The 27,626-nt window shown below is 43.3% G+C and overlaps 1 protein-coding gene across 3 annotated transcripts in view; it reads left to right on the top strand.

Annotated features, from left to right (window-relative positions):
- PCYT1B (phosphate cytidylyltransferase 1B, choline) overlaps positions 1-19,828 on the top strand; it is a 78,967-nt gene extending 59,139 nt beyond the window's left edge. The window contains exons 3-8 of one of the 3 annotated variants that reach the window (XM_075263787.1): positions 8,967-9,083; positions 11,532-11,683; positions 13,211-13,289; positions 14,881-15,023; positions 17,788-17,976; positions 18,791-19,828. In XM_075263787.1, coding sequence (XP_075119888.1) covers positions 8,967-9,083; positions 11,532-11,683; positions 13,211-13,289; positions 14,881-15,023; positions 17,788-17,976; positions 18,791-19,000 — 890 coding nt within the window. In that variant the 3' untranslated portion in view covers positions 19,001-19,828. Of the gene's footprint in view, positions 1-8,966; positions 9,084-11,531; positions 11,684-13,210; positions 13,290-14,880; positions 15,024-17,787; positions 17,977-18,784 lie in introns of all 3 variants that reach the window. The other 2 variants (XM_075263784.1, XM_075263783.1) reach the window with 2 other exon arrangements.
- The last annotated feature ends 7,798 nt before the right edge of the window (positions 19,829-27,626 follow it).

Genomic DNA, 27,626 nt, shown 5'->3' with positions numbered 1-27,626 from the left:
CTGACTGGGAATTCAAAGAATATATTGGGAATACAAATACCCTCATTTCTTGCTACTGCCATATAGTGCCAGTGTCTGACTGGGAATTCAAAGAATATATTGGGGTTACGTGCACCCACAATTTTTACTACTGGTATACAGTGCCATTGTCTGACTGGGAATTCAAAGAATATATTGGGAATACAAATACCCTCATTTCTTGCTACTGCCATATAGTGCCAGTGTCTGACTGGGAATTCAAAGAATATATTGGGGTTACGTGCACCCACAATTTTTACTACTGGTATACAGTGCCATTGTCTGACTGGGAATTCAAAGAATATATTGGGGTTATAAATACCCTCATTTCTTGCTACTGCCATATAGTGCCAGTTTCTGACTGGTAATTCAAAGAATATATTGGGGTTACGTGCACCCACAATTTTTACTACTGGTATACAGTGCCATTGTCTGACTGGGAATTCAAAGAATATATTGGGGTTATAAATACCCTCATTTCTTGCTACTGCCATATAGTGCCAGTTTCTGACTGGTAATTCAAAGAATATATTGTGGTTACGTGCACCCACAATTTTTACTACTGGTATACAGTGCCATTGTCTGACTGGGAATTCAAAGAATATATTGGGAATACAAATACCCTCATTTCTTGCTACTGCCATATAGTGCCAGTTTCTGACTGGTAATTCAAAGAATATATTGGGGTTACGTGCACCCACAATTTTTACTACTGGTATACAGTGCCATTGTCTGACTGGGAATTCAAAGAATATATTGGGAATACAAATACCCTCATTTCTTGCTACTGCCATATAGTGCCAGTGTCTGACTGGGAATTCAAAGAATATATTGGGGTTACGTGCACCCACAATTTTTACTACTGGTATACAGTGCCATTGTCTGACTGGGAATTCAAAGAATATATTGGGAATACAAATACCCTCATTTCTTGCTACTGCCATATAGTGCCAGTTTCTGACTGGTAATTCAAAGAATATATTGGGGTTACGTGCACCCACAATTTTTACTACTGGTATACAGTGCCATTGTCTGACTGGGAATTCAAAGAATATATTGGGAATACAAATACCCTCATTTCTTGCTACTGCCATATAGTGCCAGTTTCTGACTGGTAATTCAAAGAATATATTGGGGTTACGTGCACCCACAATTTTTACTACTGGTATACAGTGCCATTGTCTGACTGGGAATTCAAAGAATATATTGGGAATACAAATACCCTCATTTCTTGCTACTGCCATATAGTGCCAGTTTCTGACTGGTAATTCAAAGAATATATTGGGGTTACGTGCACCCACAATTTTTACTACTGGTATACAGTGCCATTGTCTGACTGGGAATTCAAAGAATATATTGGGAATACAAATACCCTCATTTCTTGCTACTGCCATATAGTGCCAGTGACTGACTGGGAATTCAAAGAATATATTGGGGTTACGTGCACCCACAATTTTTACTACTGGTATACAGTGCCATTGTCTGACTGGGAATTCAAAGAATATATTGGGAATACAAATACCCTCATTTCTTGCTACTGCCATATAGTGCCAGTTTCTGACTGGTAATTCAAAGAATATATTGGGGTTACGTGCACCCACAATTTTTACTACTGGTATACAGTGCCATTGTCTGACTGGGAATTCAAAGAATATATTGGGAATACAAATACCCTCATTTCTTGCTACTGCCATATAGTGCCAGTGTCTGACTGGGAATTCAAAGAATATATTGGGGTTACGTGCACCCACAATTTTTACTACTGGTATACAGTGCCATTGTCTGACTGGGAATTCAAAGAATATATTGGGAATACAAATACCCTCATTTCTTGCTACTGCCATATAGTGCCAGTTTCTGACTGGTAATTCAAAGAATATATTGGGGTTACGTGCACCCACAATTTTTACTACTGGTATACAGTGCCATTGTCTGACTGGGAATTCAAAGAATATATTGGGAATACAAATACCCTCATTTCTTGCTACTGCCATATAGTGCCAGTTTCTGACTGGTAATTCAAAGAATATATTGGGTTTACGTGCACCCACAATTTTTACTACTGGTATACAGTGCCAATTTCTAACTAGGAATTCAAAATGCGCAAGGCTCCCGGAAAGGGACGTGGATGAGGCCGTGGGCGAGGTCGGGGGAATGGTTCTGGGGAGCAAGGTAGCAGTGAAGCCACAGGGCGTCCCGTGCCTACTCCTGTGGGGCAGCAAGCATTGCGCCACTCCACAGTGCCAGGGTTGCTTGCCACATTAACTAAACTGCAGGGTACAAACCTTAGTAGGCCCGAGAACCAGGAACAGGTCTTGCAATGGCTGTCAGAGAACGCTTACAGCACATTGTCCAGCAGCCAGTCAGACTCTGCCTCCTCTCCTCCTATTACCCAACAGTCTTGTCTTCCTTCCTCCCAAAATTCCGAAGCTTTACAGAACAATAACCCAAACTGTCCCTGCTCCCCAGAGCTGTTCTCCGCTCCTTTCATTGTCCCTCAACCTGCCTCTCCACGTCACGATTCCACGAACCTAACAGAGGAGCATCTGTGTCCAGATGCTCAAACACTAGAGTCTCCTCCATCTCCGTTCGATTTGGTGGTGGATGACCAGCAACCCACCCTCATCGACGATGATGTGACGCAGTTGCCGTCAGGGCATCCAGTTGACCGGCGCATTGTGCGGGAGGAGGAGATGAGACAGGAGTTGGAAGAGGAAGTGGTGGATGATGAGGACACTGACCCGACCTGGACAGGGGGGATGTCAAGCGGGGAAAGTAGTGTGGATGTTGAGGCAGGTGCAGCACCAAAAAGGGTAGCTAGAGGCAGAGGCAGAGGTCAGCAGCTTAGGCGAAGCCAGGCCACACCCGGAATCTCCCAAGATGTTCCAGTTCGTACCCAGCCCCGAAAAACTCCCACCTCGAGGGCACGTTTCTCGAAGGTGTGGAGTTTTTTCAAGGAATGCGCCGAGGACAGATATAGTGTTGTCTGCACAATTTGCCTCTCGAAATTGATTAGGGGCTCTGAGAAGAGCAACCTGTCCACCACTTCAATGCGCCATCATTTGGAATCCAAGCACTGGAATCAGTGGCAGGCAGCAACGGCAGGACAAAGGCCGCCTGCCGTTCACGCCACTGCCACTGCCTCTGCCACTGCCTCTGCCTCTGCCACTGCCACTGCTGACTGTGCTGGCGATGCACTCCAGAGGACGAGCCAGGACACCACTTCATCTGCCTCCGCCACTTTGTTGACTTCTACCTCATCCTCCCCTGGTCCTGTCTTATCTCCTTCTCCTGCACCATCAAAGGCACCATCAGGCGTTTCTTTACAACAACCCACCATCTCTCAGACATTGGAGCGGCGGCAGAAATACACTGCTAACCACCCACACGCGCAAGCCTTGAACGCCAACATCGCTAAACTGCTGGCCCAGGAGATGTTGGCGTTCCGGCTTGTTGAAACTCCCGCCTTCCTGGACCTGATGGCAACTGCGGCACCTCGCTATGCCGTCCCTAGCCGTCACTACTTCTCCCGGTGTGCCGTCCCCGCCTTGCACCAGCACGTGTCACTCAACATCAGGCGGGCCCTTAGTTCCGCGCTTTGCACAAAGGTCCACTTGACCACCGACGCGTGGACAAGTGCATGCGGACAGGGACGCTACATTTCACTGACGGCACACTGGGTGAATGTAGTTGAGGCTGGGACTGCTTCCCAAACTGGCCCGGTGTACCTCGTCTCCCCGCCTAACATTCCTGGCAGGGACACGAGAAGAACACCCCCCTCCTCCTCCTCCTCTACCGCCTCCTCCTCCGCCACCGCCTCCTCCTCCGCCACCGCCTCCTCCTCCGCTGTTAGATTGACCCCAGCTACGAGTTGGAAACGTTGCAGCACTGGCGTTGGTAGACGTCAGCAGGCTGTGCTGAAGCTGATCAGCTTGGGGGACAGACAGCACACTGCCTCCGAGGTGAGGGATGCCCTCCTCGATGAGACGGCAATATGGTTTGAGCCGCTGCACCTGGGCCCAGGCATGGTCGTTTGTGATAACGGCCGGAACCTGGTAGCAGCTCTGGAGCTTGCCGGACTCCAACATGTTCCATGCCTGGCCCACGTCTTCAACCTAGTGGTGCAACGTTTCCTAAAGAGCTACCCCAATGTTCCAGAGCTACTGGTGAAAGTGCGGCGCATGTGCGCCCACTTTCGCAAGTCGACAGTAGCCGCTGCTAGCTTAAAATCTCTCCAGCAACGCCTGCATGTGCCACAACACCGGCTTTTGTGCGACGTCCCCACACGCTGGAACTCAACGTTTCAGATGTTGAATAGAGTGGTTGAGCAGCAGAGACCTTTGATGGAATACCAGCTACAAAACCCTAGGGTGCCACAAAGTCAGCTGCCTCAGTTTCTCATCCATGAGTGGCCATGGATGAGAGACCTTTGTGACATCCTACGGGTGTTTGAGGAGTCCACAAGGAGGGTGAGCTCTGAGGATGCGATGGTGAGCCTTACAATCCCGCTCTTGTGTGTTCTGAGAGAATCCCTGATTGACATCAGGGATAACTCAGATCACACAGAGGAGTTAGGGATAGCATCCGATCCGTCACAGCTGGAGAGTAGGTCCACACATCTGTCCGCTTCACTGCGTTTAATGGAGGAGGAGGAGGAGGAGGAGGAGGAAGAAGAGTTGTCCGATGATGTGATGGTGATACAGGAGGCTTCCGGGCAACTTCGAATCGTCCCATTGTTGCAGCGCGGATGGGTAGACATGGAGGATGAGGAGGAAATGGAGATTGAACTTTCCGGTGGGGCCAGAGGAGTCATGCCAACTAACACTGTGGCAGACATGGCTGAGTTCATGTTGGGGTGCTTTACAACCGACAAGCGTATTGTCAAAATCATGGAGGACAACCAGTACTGGATCTTTGCTATCCTTGACCCCCGGTATAAAAACAACATCTCGTCTTTTATTCCGGTAGAGGGGAGGGCCAATCGCATCAATGCTTGCCACAGGCAATTGGTGCAGAATATGATGGAGATGTTTCCAGCATGTGACGTTGGCGGCAGGGAGGGCAGTTCCTCCAGTAGGCAACCAAGTTCTCACCGGTCCACACAAACGAGGAGCACACTGTCTAAGGTCTGGGACACCTTGATGACACCCCCTCGCCAAAGTGCCGCCACGGAGGGTCCTCGTGTCACCAGGCGTGAGAAGTATAGGCGCATGTTGCGGGAATACCTTTCCGACCACAGCCCTGTCCTCTCCGACCCCTCTGCGCCCTACACGTATTGGGTGTCGAAGTTGGACCTGTGGCTTGAACTTGCCCTATATGCCTTGGAGGTGCTGTCCTGTCCTGCCGCCAGCGTCCTATCTGAGAGGGTGTTCAGTGCAGCCGGTGGCATCATCACTGACAAGCGCACCCGTCTGTCAGCTGAGAGTGCCGACCGGCTCACTTTGATAAAAATGAACCACCACTGGGTAGAGCCGTCATTTTTGTGCCCACCTGTGTAAAGCACCCCAACATGAAACTCCATGTCTGTACTCAACCTCTCCAATTCCTCCGCATCCTCATACTCATCCACCATAAGCGTTGCACAATTCTGCTAATACTAGGCTCCCTCCACCCTGATTTCCCCCAACTCTGCTGGTTAGAGGCTCCCTCCACCCTGATTTCCACCAACTCTGCTGATTAGAGGCTCCCTCCACCATGAATTTGCCCAAACTGGGCTGTTTAGAGGCTCCCTCCACCATGAATTGGTCCAAACTGGGGTTTTTAGAGGCTCCCTCCACCATGAATTGGTCCAAACTGGGCTGTTTAGCGGCTCCCTCCACCATTAATTGGTCCAAACTGGGCTGGTTAGAGGCTCCCTCCACCATGAATTTGCCCAAACTGGGCTGTTTAGAGGCTCCCTCCACCATGAATTTGCCCAAACTGGGCTGGTTAGAGGCTCCCTCCACCATGAATTGGTCCAAACTGGGGTTTTTAGAGGCTCCCTCCACCATGAATTGGTCCAAACTTGGCTGTTTAGAGGCTCCCTCCACCATTAATTGGTCCAAACTGGGCTGGTTAGAGGCTCCCTCCACCATGAATTGGTCCAAACTGGGTTTTTTAGAGGCTCCCTCCACCATGAATTGGTCCAAACTGGGGTTTTTAGAGGCTCCCTCCACCATGAATTGGTCCAAACTGGGCTGTTTAGCGGCTCCCTCCACCATTAATTGGTCCAAACTGGGCTGGTTAGAGGCTCCCTCCACCATGAATTTGCCCAAACTGGGCTGTTTAGAGGCTCCCTCCACCATGAATTTGCCCAAACTGGGCTGGTTAGAGGCTCCCTCCACCATGAATTGGTCCAAACTGGGCTGTTTAGAGGCTCCCTCCACCATTAATTGGTCCAAACTGGGCTGGTTAGAGGCTCCCTCCACCATGAATTTGCCCAAACTGGGCTGTTTAGAGGCTCCCTCCACCATGAATTGGTCCAAACTGGGTTTTTTAGAGGCTCCCTCCACCATGAATTGGTCCAAACTGGGCTGTTTAGAGGCTCCCTCCACCATGAATTTGCCCAAACTGGGCTGGTTAGAGGCTCCCTCCACCATGAATTGGTCCAAACTGGGCTGGTTAGAGGCTCCCTCCACCATGAATTTGCCCAAACTGGGCTGTTTAGAGGCTCCCTCCACCATGAATTGGTCCAAACTGGGTTTTTTAGAGGCTCCCTCCACCATGAATTGGTCCAAACTGGGCTGTTTAGAGGCTCCCTCCACCATGAATTTGCCCAAACTGGGCTGGTTAGAGGCTCCCTCCACCATTAATTGGTCCAAACTGGGCTGGTTAGAGGCTCCCTCCACCATGAATTTGCCCAAACTGGGCTGTTTAGAGGCTCCCTCCACCATGAATTTGTCCAAACTGGGCTGTTTAGAGGCTCCCTCCACCATGAATTTGCCCAAACTGGGCTGGTTAGAGGCTCCCTCCACCATGAATTGGTCCAAACTGGGTTTTTTAGAGGCTCCCTCCACCATGAATTTGCCCAAACTGGGCTGGTTAGAGGCTCCCTCCACCATGAATTGGTCCAAACTGGGTTTTTTAGAGGCTCCCTCCACCATGAATTTGCCCAAACTGGGCTGGTTAGAGGCTCCCTCCACCATGAATTGGTCCAAACTGGGTTTTTTAGAGGCTCCCTCCACCATGAATTTGCCCACACTGGGCTGGTTAGAGGCTCCCTCCACCATGAATTGGTCCAAACTGGGGTTTTTAGAGGCTCCCTCCACCATGAATTTGCCCAAACTGGGGTGTTTAGAGGCTCCCTCCACCATGAATTTGCCCAAACTCTGCTGGTTAGAGGCTCAATCCACCCTGATTTTCAAAACAAATGTTGGTGCCAACCTCAACTTACTACAAGGGCCAAATTCACTGCTGGTGACAAGCTCTCCTCACTCCAAGTGCCAAATACACATGTTTCAAGGTGTTTTCCTACTGTCAGAGAGGTGGTATTGAGTGTGTAAAGTGTGTAGTTGTTAGGCTGTGATGTTGGGGTAATAGAGGGTCTTTGGTGTGTTAGATGCCCCCAGACATGCTTCCCCTGCTGTCCCAGTGTCATTCCAGAGGTGTTGGCATCATTTCCTGGGGTGTCATAGTGGACTTGGTGACCCTCCAGACACGGATTTGGGTTTCCCCCTTAACGAGTATCTGTTCCCCATAGACTATAATGGGGTTCGAAACCCATTCGAACACACGAACATTGAGCGGCTGTTCGAATCGAATTTCGAACCTCGAACATTTTAGTGTTCGCTCATCTCTACTCATAATGTATCAGCTGCCAGGTACTTGCATTGCAACTGTGCCAAACTAATAGGTATGTCACATCACTTGGGTTCATGTCATTCTATACAAATCACTGAACTAAGACAGCCATAAAGATAAAGAACCTGGGAACTGGGAATTGATTATTTGTTTTTATATGTATATAGTAATAAGCCTCTTCCCCCCTCCCTCCTGTAATCCTATCCCTATGTGTCCAATTATACATAAATATGCAGCCTCTAGAAAGTGTTTTTAGATTTATCTAAGGAAGAAGCCCAGAGTAAGCTTTGAAACGTCATATTCTGTATCACCTACTGAAGACTTGCAAGTTTTTGGTTTTTTTTATATTTCATAACCACTGGCTAACACGCTACAAAAACAAACATTTTCCTTTAAACTAACTTTAAACCTCTGTGGTTTATAACACATCCACCTATGTCACGTTTTACAACAGAAGAAAACAATTTGTGTTCCTTAAATAGTTCCATAGGGTTGTTGATGGTAGAAAGCAAAAATCGTGAAACTGAAGGTGCAGTGTAAAGCAGAATGTAGCTGGTGAAGGTATAATAATGAAGAGATAGATGATAACCCATTTATATATCCTAACTGGGCATATGACAATCATAGTGGGGGTCATCTTTGTAACACAGAACAAGATCTGCATTATAACAGCAGCTCAACATGTTCATGCATTACATGGGTGGCTAAAATTTTAGAAGTTTCCCAAGGATTGGTTAATATTAGTGAAGTTGGATGTGTTAGTGAGGTCAATACCAGTTTCTACATGAGACAACCCATTGGAGGTCACGAGTGCCCATTTTTTTAGGGGGGGTTCTACATGGAATAGTTTTTCCCATAATCTTGTATAGCCCATTTATATTTATAAAGGTTCCTTGTCACTTGATACTTATGTTTCAGATAACTCAGCTGGAGCTCTTTGGTTAAAAACATATATTGAGTTGAATAGCACAGACTAGACACACGGAGCATGAATCTCTCTTCATGGTCGTCTTATGTATGCCTACTGCATAGATTTCCAATGAGGAGGCAGACGCTGTAAAGCTGATTTTGAATGAAATAAAATACATATTTGTACCTAAGTACAGGTTGAAACGAAAGTCACAGAGCTCCTGAGAGACATGTTGACGTCTGTTCTTTGTCTTTTCCAGTTGACCGACCTGTCAGGGTGTATGCAGATGGAATATTTGATCTCTTCCACTCAGGTCATGCAAGAGCCCTTATGCAAGCCAAAAACCTGTTCCCAAACAGTTACCTGCTAGTTGGAGGTAAACTATGGAGTGACAAAAACGTTCTTCTAACAAAAAAATGTTTTAAAGATTGTGAAATTAGAATGTTATCAAATCGGATCACAAAATAAATACTGTATCAGGCCAAACATGAATGTGTTACTCTGAATGATGAGGACTGATTATAATGGATTTTCCTAATACCAGTCCCTATCCTTCCTGAATGATCAGTGCAGATCGTTTTGGTGCCTGACCTTAGAATTACAGCTAATGCAGGGTGGAGGGGATGATTATGAGCTTGGCTACTTTCTGACTCTGATTGGGCAGTGTCAGAGAGCTCTGAATCATGCTCTTTCGGCTCCTCTGGCCTGAGACCGCCTAATTGACAGTTGAGATCTGAATTAAAATATTACCAAAATTTCCAAAATTAACTTGACTGACTGCTTGTGAACGGCGGAAGCTGGAGAAAATAAACCAACTGAACCAGAACAAATGTAGCAGTGCCTGTTATAGGAGGCAAAGTTGGCGTTTTTGGAGTAGTGAAAGGTCTTCAGTTGTCCAAAACCTTCTAATGTATATGTCGAGTATAACCTTCAGATGTACACAACTGTTTGGCAAGCAGATGAGTTAGTTATGTATAGGTTGCCATATTTTTATAATCCAGGGGTGCCCAATACGTCGATCGCGATCTACCAGTCGATTGCGAAGGATGTATGGGTCGATCGCAGGATGCAGCCAGGGATCCCTGGTGTCTGCTTGTTCACAGCGCAGGCTGAGAGTCGACTCTCAGCCTGACTGTGAACAAGCACTCCGGACACTTGCAGGCCAGGCAGCAGCTCCAGGGGATGAGGCGCTCCCTGCTCTTAGGGATGGAGGGAGCCGGGTGCTGCTTCTTCACAGTGCAGGCTGAGAGTCATCTCCGGACACTGGCAGTGTCCAGAGATAACTCTCAGCCTGCGCTGTGAAAAAGCAGACACCTGGGATCCCTGGGCAGCCACAGAACGCTGTCTCCTGCATTCACGCTCCGCGCCGACCCCACCCACAGACACGCCCAGCCCCACCCACAGACCCACTCCGGCCCTGCCCACAAGAAGTGGGTAGTTGATCTTTTGCCTTAATCAGTTTAGGAAGTAACTCACATGCTGAAGAAGTGTGAGCACCCCTGTTATAATCTATACCACAATGTACATTTTATTGTGTTGGCCTCATGTATAGGAAAGTGTTTTCTATACAAACATATAATATACTTAGGTATAACTGCCTGGGAGATACCAAGCCAGCGGATGGTGTCAGGAAGGAGGGGGTGCATTCCAAGCTTTGATCATGTCTGATTCTGATTGGAGTTCTGAATCATGTCCCTTTGTCTGCTCCTGCCTGACACCGCCCACTTGACAGTACAGAACCTAAATAGCATTTCAGGCACCAAAACTAACAACAGTTATTGCTCAGGAATGGTGGGAGCTAGAGAAAAAATTCCAACTTTGCTGGAATCAGTGAAGCAGTTCTTATTACAGGATGAAAATACTGTAACTAGAGGTGTTAAAGGTGGCAAAAAGTCCTCTTAAGGGTGCATGCACACTACGTAACGCCGGGCGTGTATGAGAGCCGCACACGCCGGCATTACGGCAGACTGCCGAACACTTCCCATTCACTTCAATGGGAGCGCTCGTAAACGCCGCTGTTACAAGCGCTCCCATTGAAGTGAATGGGAAGTGTTCGGCAGTCTGCCGTAATGCCGGCGTGTACGGCTCTCATACACGCCCGGCGTTACGTAGTGTGCATGCACCCTTACACTGTAGTATCTGAACACCTAATGCAGCTATAGTAAAATGCTCAGAATATTATCTAAAGAAATGTAATCCACAATCTACATAATAGGAGATGGAGACAACCATGTTACCTTATACTAATACAATAATAAACTTTGTCACTTGTATTAGTAAAAGTGACAATTAGGGAAGTATAGAGGGCAAACCCACAGGAGTTGCGCTTCCCAACAATGAAACCCTTTGTTGAGTGTCCTTTAAAGTAGATCCTGATTGGATGCTCAGTCTCTTCAGGAACCACTTTCGGGTTTTTGCCGACAGGGTGAAGGTATTACTGGTCACAAGACCTGGGTCACCAGTCCCTTGGTTTTACGATCCTCAGGGGAGATTTGATCATATAGCAAATGTGTAGACGAATACCAGTGATTGACACTGAAGTGAGACACCAGGGGGTGCGCACCTCTCAACCACAAATCCAATAACGAGGTGAACCATAAAAGCTATTTTAGTTCACCTTATCATTGGATTTGTAGTTCTGAGGCGCACGCCCCCTGGTGTCTCACTTCAGTGTCAATCACTGGTATTCATCTACATAAAAGTGACAATTACATATACAATTTCTATACGTATTGTTATATGTCTCCTGTGTACAGTGTCTGTATTTCATCACCATGTAAAGCAGAAATGGCTGTAGGAACAGTTTTCTAATGGTGTTTGTCAGTTTGCAGTGATGAACTAACCCACAAGTACAAAGGTTTCACGGTAATGAATGAGAATGAACGCTATGAGGCTCTACGCCATTGTAGGTATGTGGATGAAGTGATCACCGATGCTCCGTGGACGCTCACTCCAGAATTTTTAGAGAAACATAAGGTAACAGTGAACTCCAAAAGTCTATATTCCCTACTAGAAGCATATAACATAGGATCCTGTTATATAAGGAATTAGGACTTTATTTGACTCTATGCTAAGCCCCAATAGGTTGGGTGGTGGTCTATTACATGCACTAATGCCAGAAACATGTCATAGTACATAAATGATATTTGAAACCTAATTTTTCAGAAAAACTACAAGTTTTAGTCTGGGTTTAAATCTAGTCTGGGCAGCTCTTCTTCAGCCACAGGACTAATACTGGAATACTGGAATGGACCAGCTAGGCACTGTGAGCATAGAGTAATATGGCAAACTACTGTAAGAGTTGGAGGGACTGTCTGAGGCTACTAAAGTACAGGACTAGTCTGAGAGGCTGGTGGCCATTTCACAGAAGAGGACTGGAAATCAAAGAAACCGTGTAAGAAACGTTAAGGTCATGTGGACACCGTGCGGAAAACACACGGACCCATTATAGCCTATGGGATCCATGTGATTTCATCGCTTACCGCTTTTTAATGTGTTCAGTATTCCGTTCAAGGGGCTCCCCAAGGAATACCGAACACAGATGTGAACCGGGCCTAACACTATGTAGACAGCCCCAAAAACTATAAAGAGCTGAAAATGCATTGCTGCCACATATTTTATACACATATGAATTTGCTACAAATTGGTTATTATCTATACATATAAATTTGAGGTTCATTGTATACATGATTGATCAATCTTGTAAAAGCTCATCTGTCACAACAAGGCGACCTCATTCACTGATAGGAGTCTGATCTAGGATCTAAGAGTGTGCGCTAATCCAATGAAATAGTCCTGTGCATGGGAGTGTATGTGGAAGGTAGCCCCCTATATTGGACCCGCACTCCAGCAATGTATTTTCAGCTCTTGGTGCTATTCACAGAGTGCTGCTGTAGTTGTATTTTTATAAATGCCATAGCAGCTTGCACCTGTTCACATTGGATTTGCTGCCTATACATACATATATCTATATATATATAGATGTTTATACACCTATTGTATCTATCTTATGCTAAAGAACCAATACCTTAGTTGATACTTGCAGTACAGAGCAACACCCTAGAACACGGTACTGAGCGTTATTGAATGACACTGTATCATAATTCATGCCTGGATTCTGGGTTTAGATGTGACACAAATTTAGAAGAAATCCTTCACATCTTCCCTTGATGTCTTCATCATCTTATATGCATACTCCTGGAATTCCTATTACTTTGATCAAATGCAATTTGCTTCATTAAATTTTCATGCATTGCATCTCCCAGCCAGAGTTAAACACAGTGAATTTGCTGAACTATCTTTTATACTTTGTAGATGATGAGGTTATAGCTTATGCTATGTCTATGGTGGAAATTGACGGCAGCTTCATCACAGGAGCAATATATTCCAGTGAGCAATGTCCGCCAGGGCTTTTATTAATCACAGCTGGTTTTATTGTCCTTACGTCCTATAACTTTATTATAATGGTAATGTTTAATAATCTGATGTGTCTTTCATTTCTAGATTGACTTTGTGGCTCATGACGACATCCCTTATTCATCAGCAGGTTCTGATGATGTCTACAAACACATAAAGGAGGCAGGTAATCTGCAAGGTGTAATGGGCATCATCCACTCATAATCTGGTCCATTCATTCTTACAAATTGGGCCAGTTTGGGACTAGGGGTAATGGCTAGCTTAGTCAATGTTCATGGTGGAAGAATAGTTAACAATGGTATAAAAATTCATAATCATTAAAATTTCACCCACTGTAGATACATTGCACAGGCCGGGATACCACTTATCTAAGATGACTGGGTTTGCAAAGAATGTTGTAAAGGCATTTCTTAAAGGCTGTCTGTCACCAAGAAACTCAATATAAAACCAACCACATTGCATTGTAGGGGGCATTATGTTGGATAACCCTCCTGTCATCCTACCTCCTACCACTGGGGGTATTCCAGAACTTCTAAGGGCTCCTTGTCTCCTGCAGTGGTATACTTACCATGTAGGTAGACCACTCAGCTGCTATGAGGTTCCAATGGGGGAGGAGGCCCAGCACTGATCTTTTTCTCCCACTTCCCCACAATACTTCATGCCATTTTCCTGCAGAGCCACTAGGGGAAACACAGTGTAAGGATAGTGTAGCAAATTCTGTTTAGTTCAGTGTAGTTATATTATACCTATGCTCTGAGCTCCCCCTATTGGTGACTGAAGGCAGCAAGTTTTATCAGGGCTATATACAGGATATTTCATTTATTTATTTAGGAGGAAGGTAACGTTCTAAGGCCCGGTTCACATCTGCTTGTGTTATTCCATTTTGGGAGACCACATGGGGACCCCCTGAATGGAATTCTGAGTGCATAGACAAATGGTGAGCACTGAAAGCACACGGCCCCCTAGACTATAATGGTATCTGTGTGTTTTCCATATATATGATTCATGCAGAGAGAAAAGCACTTCATGAACTACTTTCCTCTCCATATGACTCGTGCGGACACCGCACAGAAAACACATGGACCCCATTATGGGGTCCGTGTGCTTTCAGTGGTCACCACTTGTCAATGTGTTCGGTATTCCGTTCTGGGGGTTCCCATGCGGACTCCCCAAACGGAATATCGAATGTAGATGTTAAACAAGCCTTAGAAAAGATGTTCCAGAATTGTAATATTATGTGGGATATTAAACAAACATACAATTGTAGCAGACGTTAACTTGAATATGATAATATATAGCAACAAAACTCTAATAAACAAATTCTCTAGTAAACAGTTTACAAAATGTTGGCTGTATTTTGGTGAGATGAATACTCCTCTGTTGTGTTCATAAAAGAGTTAAGATGGTCATACGCTTTAGATACTATGAGTATGAGTCTATGAGTATGAGTATGAGTCTATGTATACTCGTAACAGGAGTATTTGCAAACTCAGATCGCCCAACTCAGATGCTAATACTGTTGCATAATAATGGCTGGCTATTGTAGATTTGTATAAAAAAGGTCAGAATGTTGTCAAATTACCAAATTGACATTAACCCCTGATATTTATTCTATACAGAATGTAAAGCCATATCTGTTCTGAGGAATTAATGTTGTGTGAGATACAGATGACATCCATGAGATTGGTACATAATCATGTTTTAGCCACAGTCAAATAAAATCCTATCATCCAGCGCACCTTTCCTCTCTGTGACAGGCATGTTTGTACCAACACAGAGGACAGAAGGTATCTCAACGTCAGACATAATCACTAGAATCGTCCGTGATTATGATGTTTATGCCAGGCGCAATCTCCAGAGGGGATACACTGCAAAAGAGCTAAATGTTAGTTTTATAAACGTAAGTATAAAGACTGCTGACAACGCCGGTTCCATAGCGGCTACTTTTTCTTCCCCTTTGTTAAACACAGTGTTTAAAACCAGTTTTCCCATTTTATTTGCTGTGTCTATACAATGTAGAGTGCGGAGTGTTATGTACAACATTGGGTAGAAATCTCCATTTTCATCATAAATGATTACTACAGTTTGATGGATTATAGGGGGATTAGACCTATAATCCCCTCTTAAAGCTAAATGAATTCCACATGTAATACCAGACTTCATGTCTTATTCCTGATAATAATGTGTTAGTGTTAGGAATCCCGGTGAGAACACTAATTTTACAGTTTCTTATGGCATCATATAACCTGGCGTCAACTGACAAGACATACGGTATAGGCCCTCATTTATCATTGTATATGGTTGTTAGAGCATTTCAGACCCAAATAATGCACCATGCACATTTGTTTATACAGATGGATTGAATTGTGAATGGGATTTACTGCTTGGACAGAAATTAGACAAGTTTTTTAAAACATTGCATAATGTTTTGTATAGTCTCATTTCAGAAGTTGGGTTGAAGATCTAGTACGCGTAATAGCCCAAAGCCTTCACCCAGCCAACCAGTATCCTGCACTGCACTGATGACGGGCAATAACCCTGATATTAGCCGCCTGGTTTGGCTTTTTAATCCATGGTCATGTCACTAGGCTTCTTAAAAGCCAGGCATTGATCTATAAGGACTTACTTGTCCAAAAGGTGATGCTACAGAGTTTTCATTTCTCCACCATGTTCTCACTTATAAAGCACAAACATATTCTGCAGCGCTTTACAGATATTGACATCACTCACTGTCCCAAGTTAGACCCACAATCTAAATTCCCTATCAATTATTTGTCAGAATTTCTAGCATAGTATGCATAGCCTATAAGACTTACCTGGAAGGTGGCCTGCAAAGTCAGTCTTCTTAAGGAGAAAATGTATTTGTATATTATCTCCAAAATTTATCAGCATCGTGACATTTTGCAAAAAATTTTTAATAAGCCATAAATATGATTGGTGAGGGAGCGACAGTCGGCCCCCGTGCCAAGGCCGAATACGACACCCGTATTATACACAACACATGGCCAGGAGTAGTTGGCTCTGTGCCCAGTATTATGACCCGGAAAGTTCAATGAATGCCAAGCTACTATAAAGGACCCAGAGCTTTCTGCTTCCAGATATTTATTACCTATTCCAAACCTAAGCCATAAAACCCTAAATTCTGGAGAATCCCTTTAAAATGCTTTGATATATAAATAAATATGAAATAAATTGAATGTACCAGTATATGACATTTGGATTAAACCTTTTATGTCGAGCATTACTGTATTCAAATTAGGATCATGGCTTCCATTTATAAGAAAGCCATGAGAGATATGCTGGATTCCCTGTGTATCCCGATGCCCATCTGTGCAAAGCAAATTATTTCTATGCAGTTATCGTATTCCCCACAATTCTGTGATTGATGATTATAATACCTGTTGTGTAGCACAGTGCCCCCCAAATATTGTGTTTAAATATAGTATTATCATAACCATAATGACACCCCAAAACTGATATCATTCCTAAAAACAATTGCGGCAGTATTGCCTTATAAAGTAATATTGCTAAACAAACAGTACCCCATGTTGTGCCCCAGTAATGTTATTCACGAAGGTAGTATTGCATTAGACAGTAAGACTACGTGCACATGTGGCCGCTACAAGGTAAGACAGATGGATGACAATCATGAGCTGCCCATGTCTCCACATATTTCATTCACTTCATCTAGTGATTCCCAGGCCACAAAACAGACAGATATAGGTATACTGAGTCCTGAGTGTGACCTCAGGCTCATTAATTCATACACGGGCCTGTGATACTACACGGGTGTGTATGAGGTCATAGAGATGAATGGGCCAGTGTCCTAGCTGCCAAAAACCTGGTTAGGACACAGACATAAAACTGCCAAAAATAGTGCTCCCACACAGTTATAATGATCTTCTTAGTGATTCCAAGTAATAGTTAGGGTTGAGCGATCAGGATGGGAAAAGATCGGATTCCGATCGGCGATCGAGTAAATTTCATGATCGCAATCGGAATTCCGACCCAATCTTTTCCAGGGCTCAACCCTAAAAGTGTCTTTTCCCATAGAAAAGCATTGACTAGGGTTGAAGATTGGGAGCGGAAAAGATCGGATTCCGATCGGCGATCGAGCAAATTTCACGATCGAGATCGGCTGGAAAATGATCGGAAATCGGATTTTAAAATCGATCTTGAAATCTCAAGATCGGCTCAACCCTAATAATAGTGCCCCATGATAGGTAAAGGTACCCCCTAGTCACACAGAAAAAATATACTTATACTCATCTATTCCTCTATCCCACAATCAGTGGTGATGTCATTCCGCCACCTTTGCAGGTGAACTAATGTCCTAAGCACGGTTCTGTTATCTAATAAAACGTAGTTCTCACATGAAAATCAGGGGCTATGGGCAGGTGCATATCTCCATGCTAGTGATACCCCTGTAACTGTGCTTCTAATTATATACTGTACCAATTGGCAGGCTCTATATTTGTTGTATATTTACTCTCTCTATATATTTACTATGTATTTCCTCTATATATATTTGCTGTTTGTTTTCTCTCTATATATTTGCTGTATATTTACTCTCTCTATATATTTGCTGTCTATTTGCTCTATTTGTATTTGCTGTATATTTGTTCTATATGATTAAAATAATTAGAATTTTTTTTATTTGTTAGGAGAAAAAATACAGATTTCAAAACCAAGTAGATAAAATGAAAGAAAAAGTGAAAAATGTAGAAGAAAAATCCAAAGAATTCGTCTACAAGGTGGAAGAAAAAAGTCACGATTTAATTCAGAAATGGGAAGAAAAGTCAAGGGAGTTTATTGGGAATTTTCTGGAGTTGTTTGGTCCTGATGGTGCCTGGGTACTTTCATCCTTTTATGTTATCATAATATCCTAAGGGTTTTTTTTTTATACTAAGAGGTTATTTTATTAGGTTTTATTTAACATTGTGTACTTACTGTTGTACATTTATATGCTATCTATGCTGAACCAAGTGCAAATCTATGATATGGCAGGTGACCACGCTAAAGTAGGTGTTTGTTAATTTCTACAAAGCTGGACAGATTTGTATGGGTTTATACAACATAGAAGACCAGACTCCTCAGAGGTGGTTTATTGCAGATTACTCTACTGTTCAGCCAAAAGGCCTATCCACCGGAGAAGAATCATCTTGGTGCAAAAAAGTCATGGACAAGGATCACACTGAAATGAATTGTTATGGTGTATGTCATATATCGTTCATGTTGGGGGCGACATCCTTACAATTATTGCATGGCACAATGACTACTTCGTCTTTGACTTTTTTTTTTTTTTTTTATTAGAACACGATACAAAAAAGGTTGTTGCCCCCTGTATTAGGCAATATTAGGAAATATACCCCAATGTTCTGCTTAGTTTGAAAGTTCCCATCTGGCCAATATGATTATGCTATGGCTTAGTACAAGGCATACGGATGTTGTGGTGCAGGATGCCCTCGCTCACTGGGTGCATAGTATACTTTATACAGCTTCTGAACGCCTGTTAAATGGCTATAGCTCATAGCAATATATGGCTATAGGATTTATTTTGTTACTAAAAACCTCCTACTAACCATTAGATATAACAGATATAAATTTATTTTTTAAAAACTGATCTAATGCATTGTACTAATAGTGTTCATTTTCTTCCAGAAGCAGATGTTTCAGGAGAGGAGTGGGAGAATGCTTCAAGCACTATCTCCAAGGCAGAGTCCTACAAGCAGCCCTACTCGAGAACGTTCTCCATCCCGTTCTCCTTCACCGACCTTGCCCTGGATGCTCAATAAGCCTTCCCCTCCATTGTCACCCAAGGGTGCAGCTTCTGCCTCTATCAGCAGCATGAGTGAAGGCGATGAAGATGAAAAGTAAACAGCAAATGATATGTCTTAAAATAAAAACAGTTATGCCTATTCCCAACATAGGGGCTACACCCCTTATCACTTAGGTGGTCTCTCAAGGGTTAAAACAGATTTTCTCTCGAGTAAAGTTTAACCTGAGGATTTTAACTGAGAGCAGCATTTTGGGACATAAATATATATATTATATATGTTCCCAGGTACCTAGTTACAAAAAGTGGAAAATTATTTTTAGGGAGTTGTCCTCAGACCCCACTGTAAGTACTGTATGTGTGGACAAACATGGATTGAAGGCTCAGCGTGCAGTAAATTTATAGCGGTTTTGTCCAATTTGGTCAGAATTTACAATGCCAAAGCTGTTTGATAATAAATCTATTAGAACGGAGAATAAACTACAAAGACAGAAAATGTGACATTATTAACAGTTATTTAGTGTAATATGGGCATGTGGTTCCTGGTATACTTGAACCCTGTGTATGGCTGCAAAGCACGCACAGACTAGAGACCAGTAATGATCAGTTCTGACTTTTATGTGTGAAGGAATAGGACATTGTGCAGATTCTGCATGCTACATTGTGTTATCTAGCGTACACCTAAGGTCCATACACAGCAATTCATTTTATGAAGTTAATTTGCACTAATGATAAAAGCGAAAGAGTAATCTGATTAATTGTGGATCCAGAACTCTAGAAAACTACAGATTTATAATACTGGTTTTATTCCAAAATTTCCATCATTATTATCATTATAACTATGCTGACACTTAAGGACCTCTGACTTCATTTTCATTATCAAGGCGGACATGATATCACACACTATAAAGGTGAGGCCATACAGTACGGAGGAAGATTAGAACATTGTGCGACCATGCCAGCCTCTGCGGTATTGCATTGGTTCATTACAATCTGATTGTATAATAAAACTTCCTAGTCAATGGCTGTGCAGCCACCCACAAACCATGCGGCTATTGACTGGAAACAAGCCATTAGGAATACAGTGGTGGCTGGCTTGACCACTTAGTTTTAAACCACAGGACATTGGGAAAGATTTACAGAGCAAAATGCGGCAGAATTGTTGAGTAATTTGTCGCTAAAAACTCTCTCGGGCTAAGCTCCCACATAGTGGGCGGCAGCAACAAAGCACTTTGGGAAGAACTGAGGCGGAAATGTATTTTGGTTTTTCCCGCAGCTCTTTTCACAGAACGTCCGTAGGTATAATTGACGTGTCAGTTTCCAAAACCATGCCGGCTTTGGAGACAACAGTGTGTCCACTGTGGTATTTTTCCACAGTGTGTGGCTGGGATTTCACAGGGACTATGCAGGGACTGTAAAATGGCGAAACCATGGCGTTTAGACCACGTGGGGCCCCGGCCTATGTCTGTCTAGTCTATCTTTTAGACAGTATTAGTAAATCTGCCCCACTGTGTCTGTTCTATGTGGCCTTTATATAAGATTATCATAAGGTCTTGGGCAAATGGCCCTACACAATCTTCAATTTGTACACAATAGCAATATGGCTTCCATATAAGAGAATGGTCCCATATTGTACAACCACCACGTCCGTCCAATTTAATAGGTTTTTGATCGGAAATCTAAAGTACATGAAAATATGGAGTGCTCCATTGAGCAGAATATCCCTGTAAAACATTATATAGGAATTATATGGCAGGACATGCAGTGAATATATATCCATAGCACTGAATGGTACTGGCATATACAGTAGGCAGGCTACACACCGCATGATCTAGAACCATCATAGAAGGCATTATGTCCACTACCAATCTGTCCCTTATCTTGACTACTAAGTATGGCCATATCACATATTAGAGAGTGAATATATCATAAAGTTTGTCTATTTTTAGAAAGTACAAAGATATAAAGGCTCGGAGGTGCATATCTTCTCACTGTCACCTGCGCTGTGAAATGAGCACACGTACTGTATATATGTGAAAGTATGTGTGAAGCTTCTCAGCGGTTATCATTAATCTTATTATATAGGATAATATAATAGCTAAAGCTATTACTACAGTATATTCTTTTTGCCTGTCTTGAGATTTTAGTTATCTTTAGGCTCGCTTCACATCTGCAACATAGGCTCCATTGTGGATTCCCTCTGGTACAATGACAGCTATTATCTATTCTAAGAGTGGAACATAGAAATATACTTGCACCTTTGGCCCAATTCTTGTATACCAATCTTCAAAATAGAAACAGTCACGTTAAACTAAACTACGTCTGTAGATACATATTGTAAGATTTACATATAGGTCAGTGTTGACAGCTCAATCCTGAGATGTATTTAAAGAGGATTATCCACCGCCTCAAGTTCTTCACCATCTCCACCATTCCTGACCAATCAGTGATTTTTGGCTTTGCACCTGATAAGCTAACTAGATTCTCTATTGTCAAGTGGGTGACATCAGACAACGGGTGTGATCCTGAGCTCTAAGGGGGCATTCACACGATGTAACACGATGTAAACTTGTGTCAGAACCAGCGCTGCAAAACAGAATTCCACTGACTTCAATGGGTTCCGTTTAGCGCACGGAACACATTAAAATAAACGGGTTAAAAAGCCTCCCATTGATTTCAAAGTGTTACGCGCGCTAAACGTAACCCATTGAAGTCAATGGGATTCTGTTTTGCAGCGCTGGTTCTGACACGAGTTTACATGTCAGAATCAACGCCGCATTACATTGTGTGAATGCCCCCTAACACTGTTCACCACCGATTCAAGCTCTGTGGCACGCCTTCTTGTCGGCTCGTGCCTGACACCACCCACTTTACAGTACAGAGTCTAAGTAACTTATCAGGCACCAAAATTAACAGCATTGATTTCTCAGGAAAGGTGGGGGTAGAGAAAAAATTCTGAAAGGTCATCTTTAAATTATTATTAGCGCAGAATGTTTTCAACACTGTATGTATTGGGAAGAATTCATAGAACCAGGAGTATAGGAAAGTTACTTTTTATGAAGAATATTGGAACAATGTGGTGCTGCCCATATGAACCAATAACATTCCTTCCATCCTTTTCTTTGCTTCACCATTTTGCAATTGAAGTTGGTTGACCTCAAGTTGAAATTGAGGCTAATAAGAACATGCTATACTAATTTACTTACCGAATATTAAAGAACCTGTTAAGGATATATGCTGAAAAGCAACTTTCCATCATATTATGGCTGGATAATGTATTGTTCAAATAGGATGGCTTCTTTAAAAGCATACAGTGATTTTTACGCTGTATGGACAACATGGGGCAGGCAAATTGCTCAAAGACTCCTACCTATTTTTACCAAGGTGATGTAACCATTTTGTAACCTACTCTTTATAGCCAAAAGTAAAACACCTGAACATCACACCAATATTAGCATGTTGGACTTCACCATTCTAAAACCTATGAATTCAAGAGTTTGGAGAGTGTCCATTGGATTAGGGCCCATTCAGCCACAAAAAAAATTGGGGAGATTAGACACCAATGTTACAGTGACTCACAATTGGCGTTTCATTGCAAAAGTATTTGATGGGTTCAGATCAGAGACCTGTGCTGAGGACTCAAGTTCCTGCAAACCAAAAATTGTCAAACCATGACTTTATGGGTCTCCCTTTGCATATTCCTCCGGGTAGAGGAAAGATCTTTCCGGAATTTTGTCACAAAGATGAATCAGAATTCATTGGTGGCCTCTGTATACATCAGTACAGTTGATGCTTGGCATAGTGCAAGGAGATCTTAAGCCTGTGTGCAGCTGCTCAAGCAATGGAAACTCATTTCATGAACCTATATGATGCAAAGTTCTTGTGCTGATATCCAGTCCACAGGCAGGTTGGAACTATGTAGTGACTGATGGGTGGATAGGTGACTTTAATGCCTCACATGGAGCCCACTCCTCTGTTTGCATGAAGTGCTACTTAGTAGCTGAGTTGTTTTCATCCCTAGAATTGGCATTAATAACTAAGTTGACCGGGGTTATTCTAGCAGATATAAAATTCTAACACTGACCCATGACAAAAAGTAAAACTTAAAGTCACTGAGCAATTTAATGCAACTCATACTATTACCAATGTTAGTCTATGGGAATTATATATTTTGTATGCACCTGATTCCAATGAATGCAATAACTAGAAGGGCTTTCCCTTTACTTTTGCTCAATGTGCCATTATGAAAGGCCATTGCTTTCATCATGGTAATAGAGCGATGGATGCAGATGGAGACCCCCCCCTCCCCTCGTCTGGGCATGTCCCCATTGACTTCAATGTAATAAACATGGCATGTTTTTTTTTTTTACCTAAGAGGAAATTCACACACCAGACAGAGCCTCCCTCTGCATCAGTCACTTAATGTCTATTGCTCTTATTCTATGACGGATGAGAGCATCAGATATTAATAATGGTAGTATGGGCCTACACTTCATCTGTTCTCAGGCAAACATTGGGTACTATTAGTAATGGATCAGTATTCTGAAAATAATTGGTCACAAAGAACATCAAATGTATCAGCTGGCCCAAAATAATCTTTGCCTAGGTTGCAAAATGGATACCATACCCTTTCTTGGTGAGGGGGACAAGTAGAATGTATAATGTGAGTTCACTAGCATTAATGGTTTCACGTTCCATAGTCTCCCACTTCAGTACTTCAGCATGGGAGAAGAGCCAGGCCTGGAGATAAAGACCAAATGGGTGGGGCTAAAGAGATAAATGGACATTTACATTATATTCATAGAACGGTGATTAGGTATAGAAACATTTAGAATAACACTGTAAAATTGCATGATTTTCTACAAAATAATGATAATAAAGATATTATCAGACTTATGAGTCCATGTGTATTCAATACTGTTGTGATGTCTTGAAATAAGATTTGTTGTTGTAGATTTGTTCCAACATTTTTTCAACGATCTCTAGCCTAAATTCTTATAAATCTGCCATGACACAGGAAGCCCCGATCCTCCCTCTAAGGCCCGGTTCACATCTGCGTTTGGTATTCCATTTGTGGAGTCCATTTGGGGACCCCCCAAATTAAAACCTATACACATAGAAAAGCGATTACCTAGGAAAACACGCAGACCCCATAGATTATAATGGGTGACTGTTCGGTGTCAGGACAAAAAATGAAGAGAAAAAAATTGCAGAAACCACATGAACCCCATTATAGTCTATGAGGTCCACGTGTTTTCCCAGGTAACTGTTTTTCTATGCGTATAGGTTTCCGTTTGGGGCTCTCCAAGCGGACTGCCTGAACGGCAGATGTGGACCGGGCCTAAGTCTCGACATGGACATTTTTATAAAAAGCATTGTGCGGGATACAAATTGTTAAAAAGTTGCAATTTTTGTTACAAAAATGATCCTATTTTTAACTTGTTTATGACAATTTCAGGCATATGCACTTTTATAAATTCCCCCCAGGATGCCCACAGCCAGAGATTGACAGTTTAAGATAAGTTCACATCTGTGTTGGTGATCTTCTGGTGCAGAATCCATCTGAAATTGCAGACAAAAAGTCCTGAAAGCCCAACAACTTCATCCGGCGATATCAATGAGAAAATAATGGATACCAGATGGACCCCATTATAGGATTCATTGTTATCTGCAATTTAGATGGATCCTTTGTTATTGCTTAATCCTAACATGGACTAGAAGAATGGGTTAAACCACACAGATGTGAATGCACCCTTACTCTGTACACGCTGGTACAGGGAAGGCTGTCTGGGGGGTAGGCATTAGAGATGAGCGAACACTATTCCAAACAGCCGTTTCGAATAGCACGCTCCAATGCAAATGAATGGACGCAGCCGGCATGCAAGGGGTTCAGCGGCTGGCCGCCGGCAAATTCTGCGTGCAGGCCGCTTCCATTCATCTCTATGGGAGCGTGCTATTCGAAACGGCTGTTTTGAATAGTATTTGCTCATCTCTAGTAGGCATGTCTCTCATGTATCTCTTAGAAGTCTTGTTGGATTTAGGCCGGGCCACCACGGTTTGGCCTGCAGCAAATCCCATCCACACATACCACAACGCTGAAATGCTGCAACTTCCAAAACCGTTGTGTTTTTGAAAATCGCAGCATGTCAATTATTGCTACGGAAAAGCTGGCGGTTTCTCTATAAGTATAATGCGAGCAGAAAGTCCGCAGAGGGAAACTCTATGTTCTTTCTGTGTAAAGTGCTGTAGGACAAACCGCAGCGCGTTTCCACCACATTTTTTTCCTGCAGCACTTTTTCTGTGTGGCCTGCTATGTGGGGCCTTAGCCTTATTTTGATGGGTTTTTTTTATTATATCCTGCTTCAAATCACATACACCTAGACATCCCAGAGCTCAGGATCTATTCCTGTATGAAATTTTTAAAGGACTACTCCATATTAGGGTCCATTCACATGGAGTAAACGTGCTCTCATTTTGGCGCATACATGTGTAAAGAATACACATATAAAAATAAGACTCCCATTGACTTCAATGACATTTTTTTACATGTGTAAAAAAAGTGTCAAAACGCGTCACGTTTACTGGTATTGTGCCAAAATGAGCGTGTGTTTACTCCGTGTGAATGGACCCTTAGGTAGACACATCTTATTCTTTGCAAAGGTTTAGAATACTTTCTGTTTCAATCCCTCAGAGTTTTCAAGCAAGATCTCTGCTTGCAAACATTCAATAGTAACCTTCATTAGTTACTTCCAGTGAATGCATGTCCGGGTCATACAATGGACACAGGTCCAAAATACATCTCCAATAACTGTACACGTGTGTGTCTATCACATGCCCAGGACAGATTATCCCATGTGAATAAGGCTAAGGACCCACTTATCGGAGCGCAGCTAAAAAGCTCAACAGAAACAGAAGTTTTTATCTGTGGATTTTCTATAAGGAAAATGCAAGCCTTTCTGCAGGTATATTTGACATGCTGTGTTTTTTAAAATGCAGCTTTTTTTTCGCAGTGTTTTTTTTTCAGCAATGTGGGGATGGGATTAGGCAGAATCTCATTCACTTTACTGGTATTGTAAAGTGCTGCTTTGTTTTCTGCAGCGGATTCAATGCAATAAAAATTCAGCATTTCTACAACTACGGGCCTTAGCCTCAGGTCACCGGCACATTATGTGGGGCAGGGTGGGGTGGGAGTCGGGACGGTGGTCCTGGCAGAGACCTGGTCTACAGCACTGTACACAGAGGTCCCGCCAGAACCTTCCCGGTCTGCAGCACTGTTTGGAGTATTGCTCTGCTAAGTAACAGTGCTGTACACTGAGGCTCATTGTACAGTGCTGCCACTCTAATTGCTCAGACAGGAGCAGGGATACTTTGGGTGTCGCTGTCTCCCATCACCCCTAGATGGGACCGTCTTGTTGCAGGAAAACAAGCCCAGTGCTCCCACTTATCCATTCTGAACCTGTGGTGAGTTGAGTCACATTCACATTATAAAGGTCATATTTAAATAATATGTAGGCACTAAAATCCAACCTCCTCCATAACCCTGCCCCAATATGACCAAAGTCCTGCCCCTGCCCCACCATGAAAAAATGATCTTGCTTGAAGTCAGTCCCTGGTGCAAAAAAGGTTGAAGACCGCTGCTATAAAGTACTTCTACATTTTACGCTCCATTACAGTGCACTGCATAGAATAGTGCTGCCGAGGATTGTGATCATAGTCGGAGTAAGGCCTTATCACAGGCGGAGGGGGGTCTGACAATTATGTATAATGTGTTATCTAGCTCTGTGAAAACAGCTTGGAACGGAAATCAAGACAGAAGGCACTCGCATGTTATCCGAGGGCCTTTTGAACCCCTCGGCCTACATACTCGGTCGTATGCATAAGACCTACATGTATATCTATATGTATCTATATATATTCATTGGTGTGTCGTGGCACATGGTCAACAAGAAAATAGTTCATCCATTTTAATGCTGACCATCACATATGTATATGGGGCAGGTTATTTGAGGTCATTGGGGCAGATTCATTAATATTGCCTAATGTTTAGACAAAATTGAATGTTTATAGAAAATTTAGGCAGCCAAAAAATCCACCACAATGATCAGTTTCTTTTTCTAGGCTGTCTCATCTATGTTTATCAGGTCTCATTCACATCTGCGTTGGTAATCCGTTCGGGCGAGTCTGCATAGGTTCCCCCCTGAACGGAATACCAAACGCATTGGAAAGCGGGGTGCAGTGAAAGCACACAGACCCCATAGACTACAATGGGGTCCATGTCCTCATTCAGTGGTGTCCGCACGGAAAATGCGGACAGAAAAGTAGATTGTGATATGATTTGTGCGGGCAGTGCGCAGAAAGCACACGCACCCCTTTATAGTCTATGGGGTCCATGTGCTTTCACTGCACACTGCTTGCCAATGCGTTTGGTATTCTGGATCAGGGGGTCCCCATGCGGACTCCCCGAACGGATTACCAAACGCAGATGTAAACTAAGGGTAACACAAGTTAGGCTAGGTTCACATCTGGGTTTCTGTTCAGGGGGTCCGCTAGGGGACCCCCCCGAATGGAAACCTAATCCACTTAAAAAAAACAGTTACCCGTGGACCTCATAGTCTATGATGAGGTCTGTGTGGTTTCTACTTGAAAAGGGCGAAAAATGCGAAGAGAGAAGAAGCTCTTTTTCTCTACGCATTTTTCATGCAGCGACCGAGGGGAACCGAATTCCTG

Source organism: Leptodactylus fuscus, chromosome 2 (genome assembly GCF_031893055.1).
Source record: "Leptodactylus fuscus isolate aLepFus1 chromosome 2, aLepFus1.hap2, whole genome shotgun sequence".
NCBI lineage: Eukaryota > Metazoa > Chordata > Amphibia > Anura > Leptodactylidae > Leptodactylus > Leptodactylus fuscus.
This window is presented reverse-complemented; position numbering and strand designations above follow the sequence as displayed.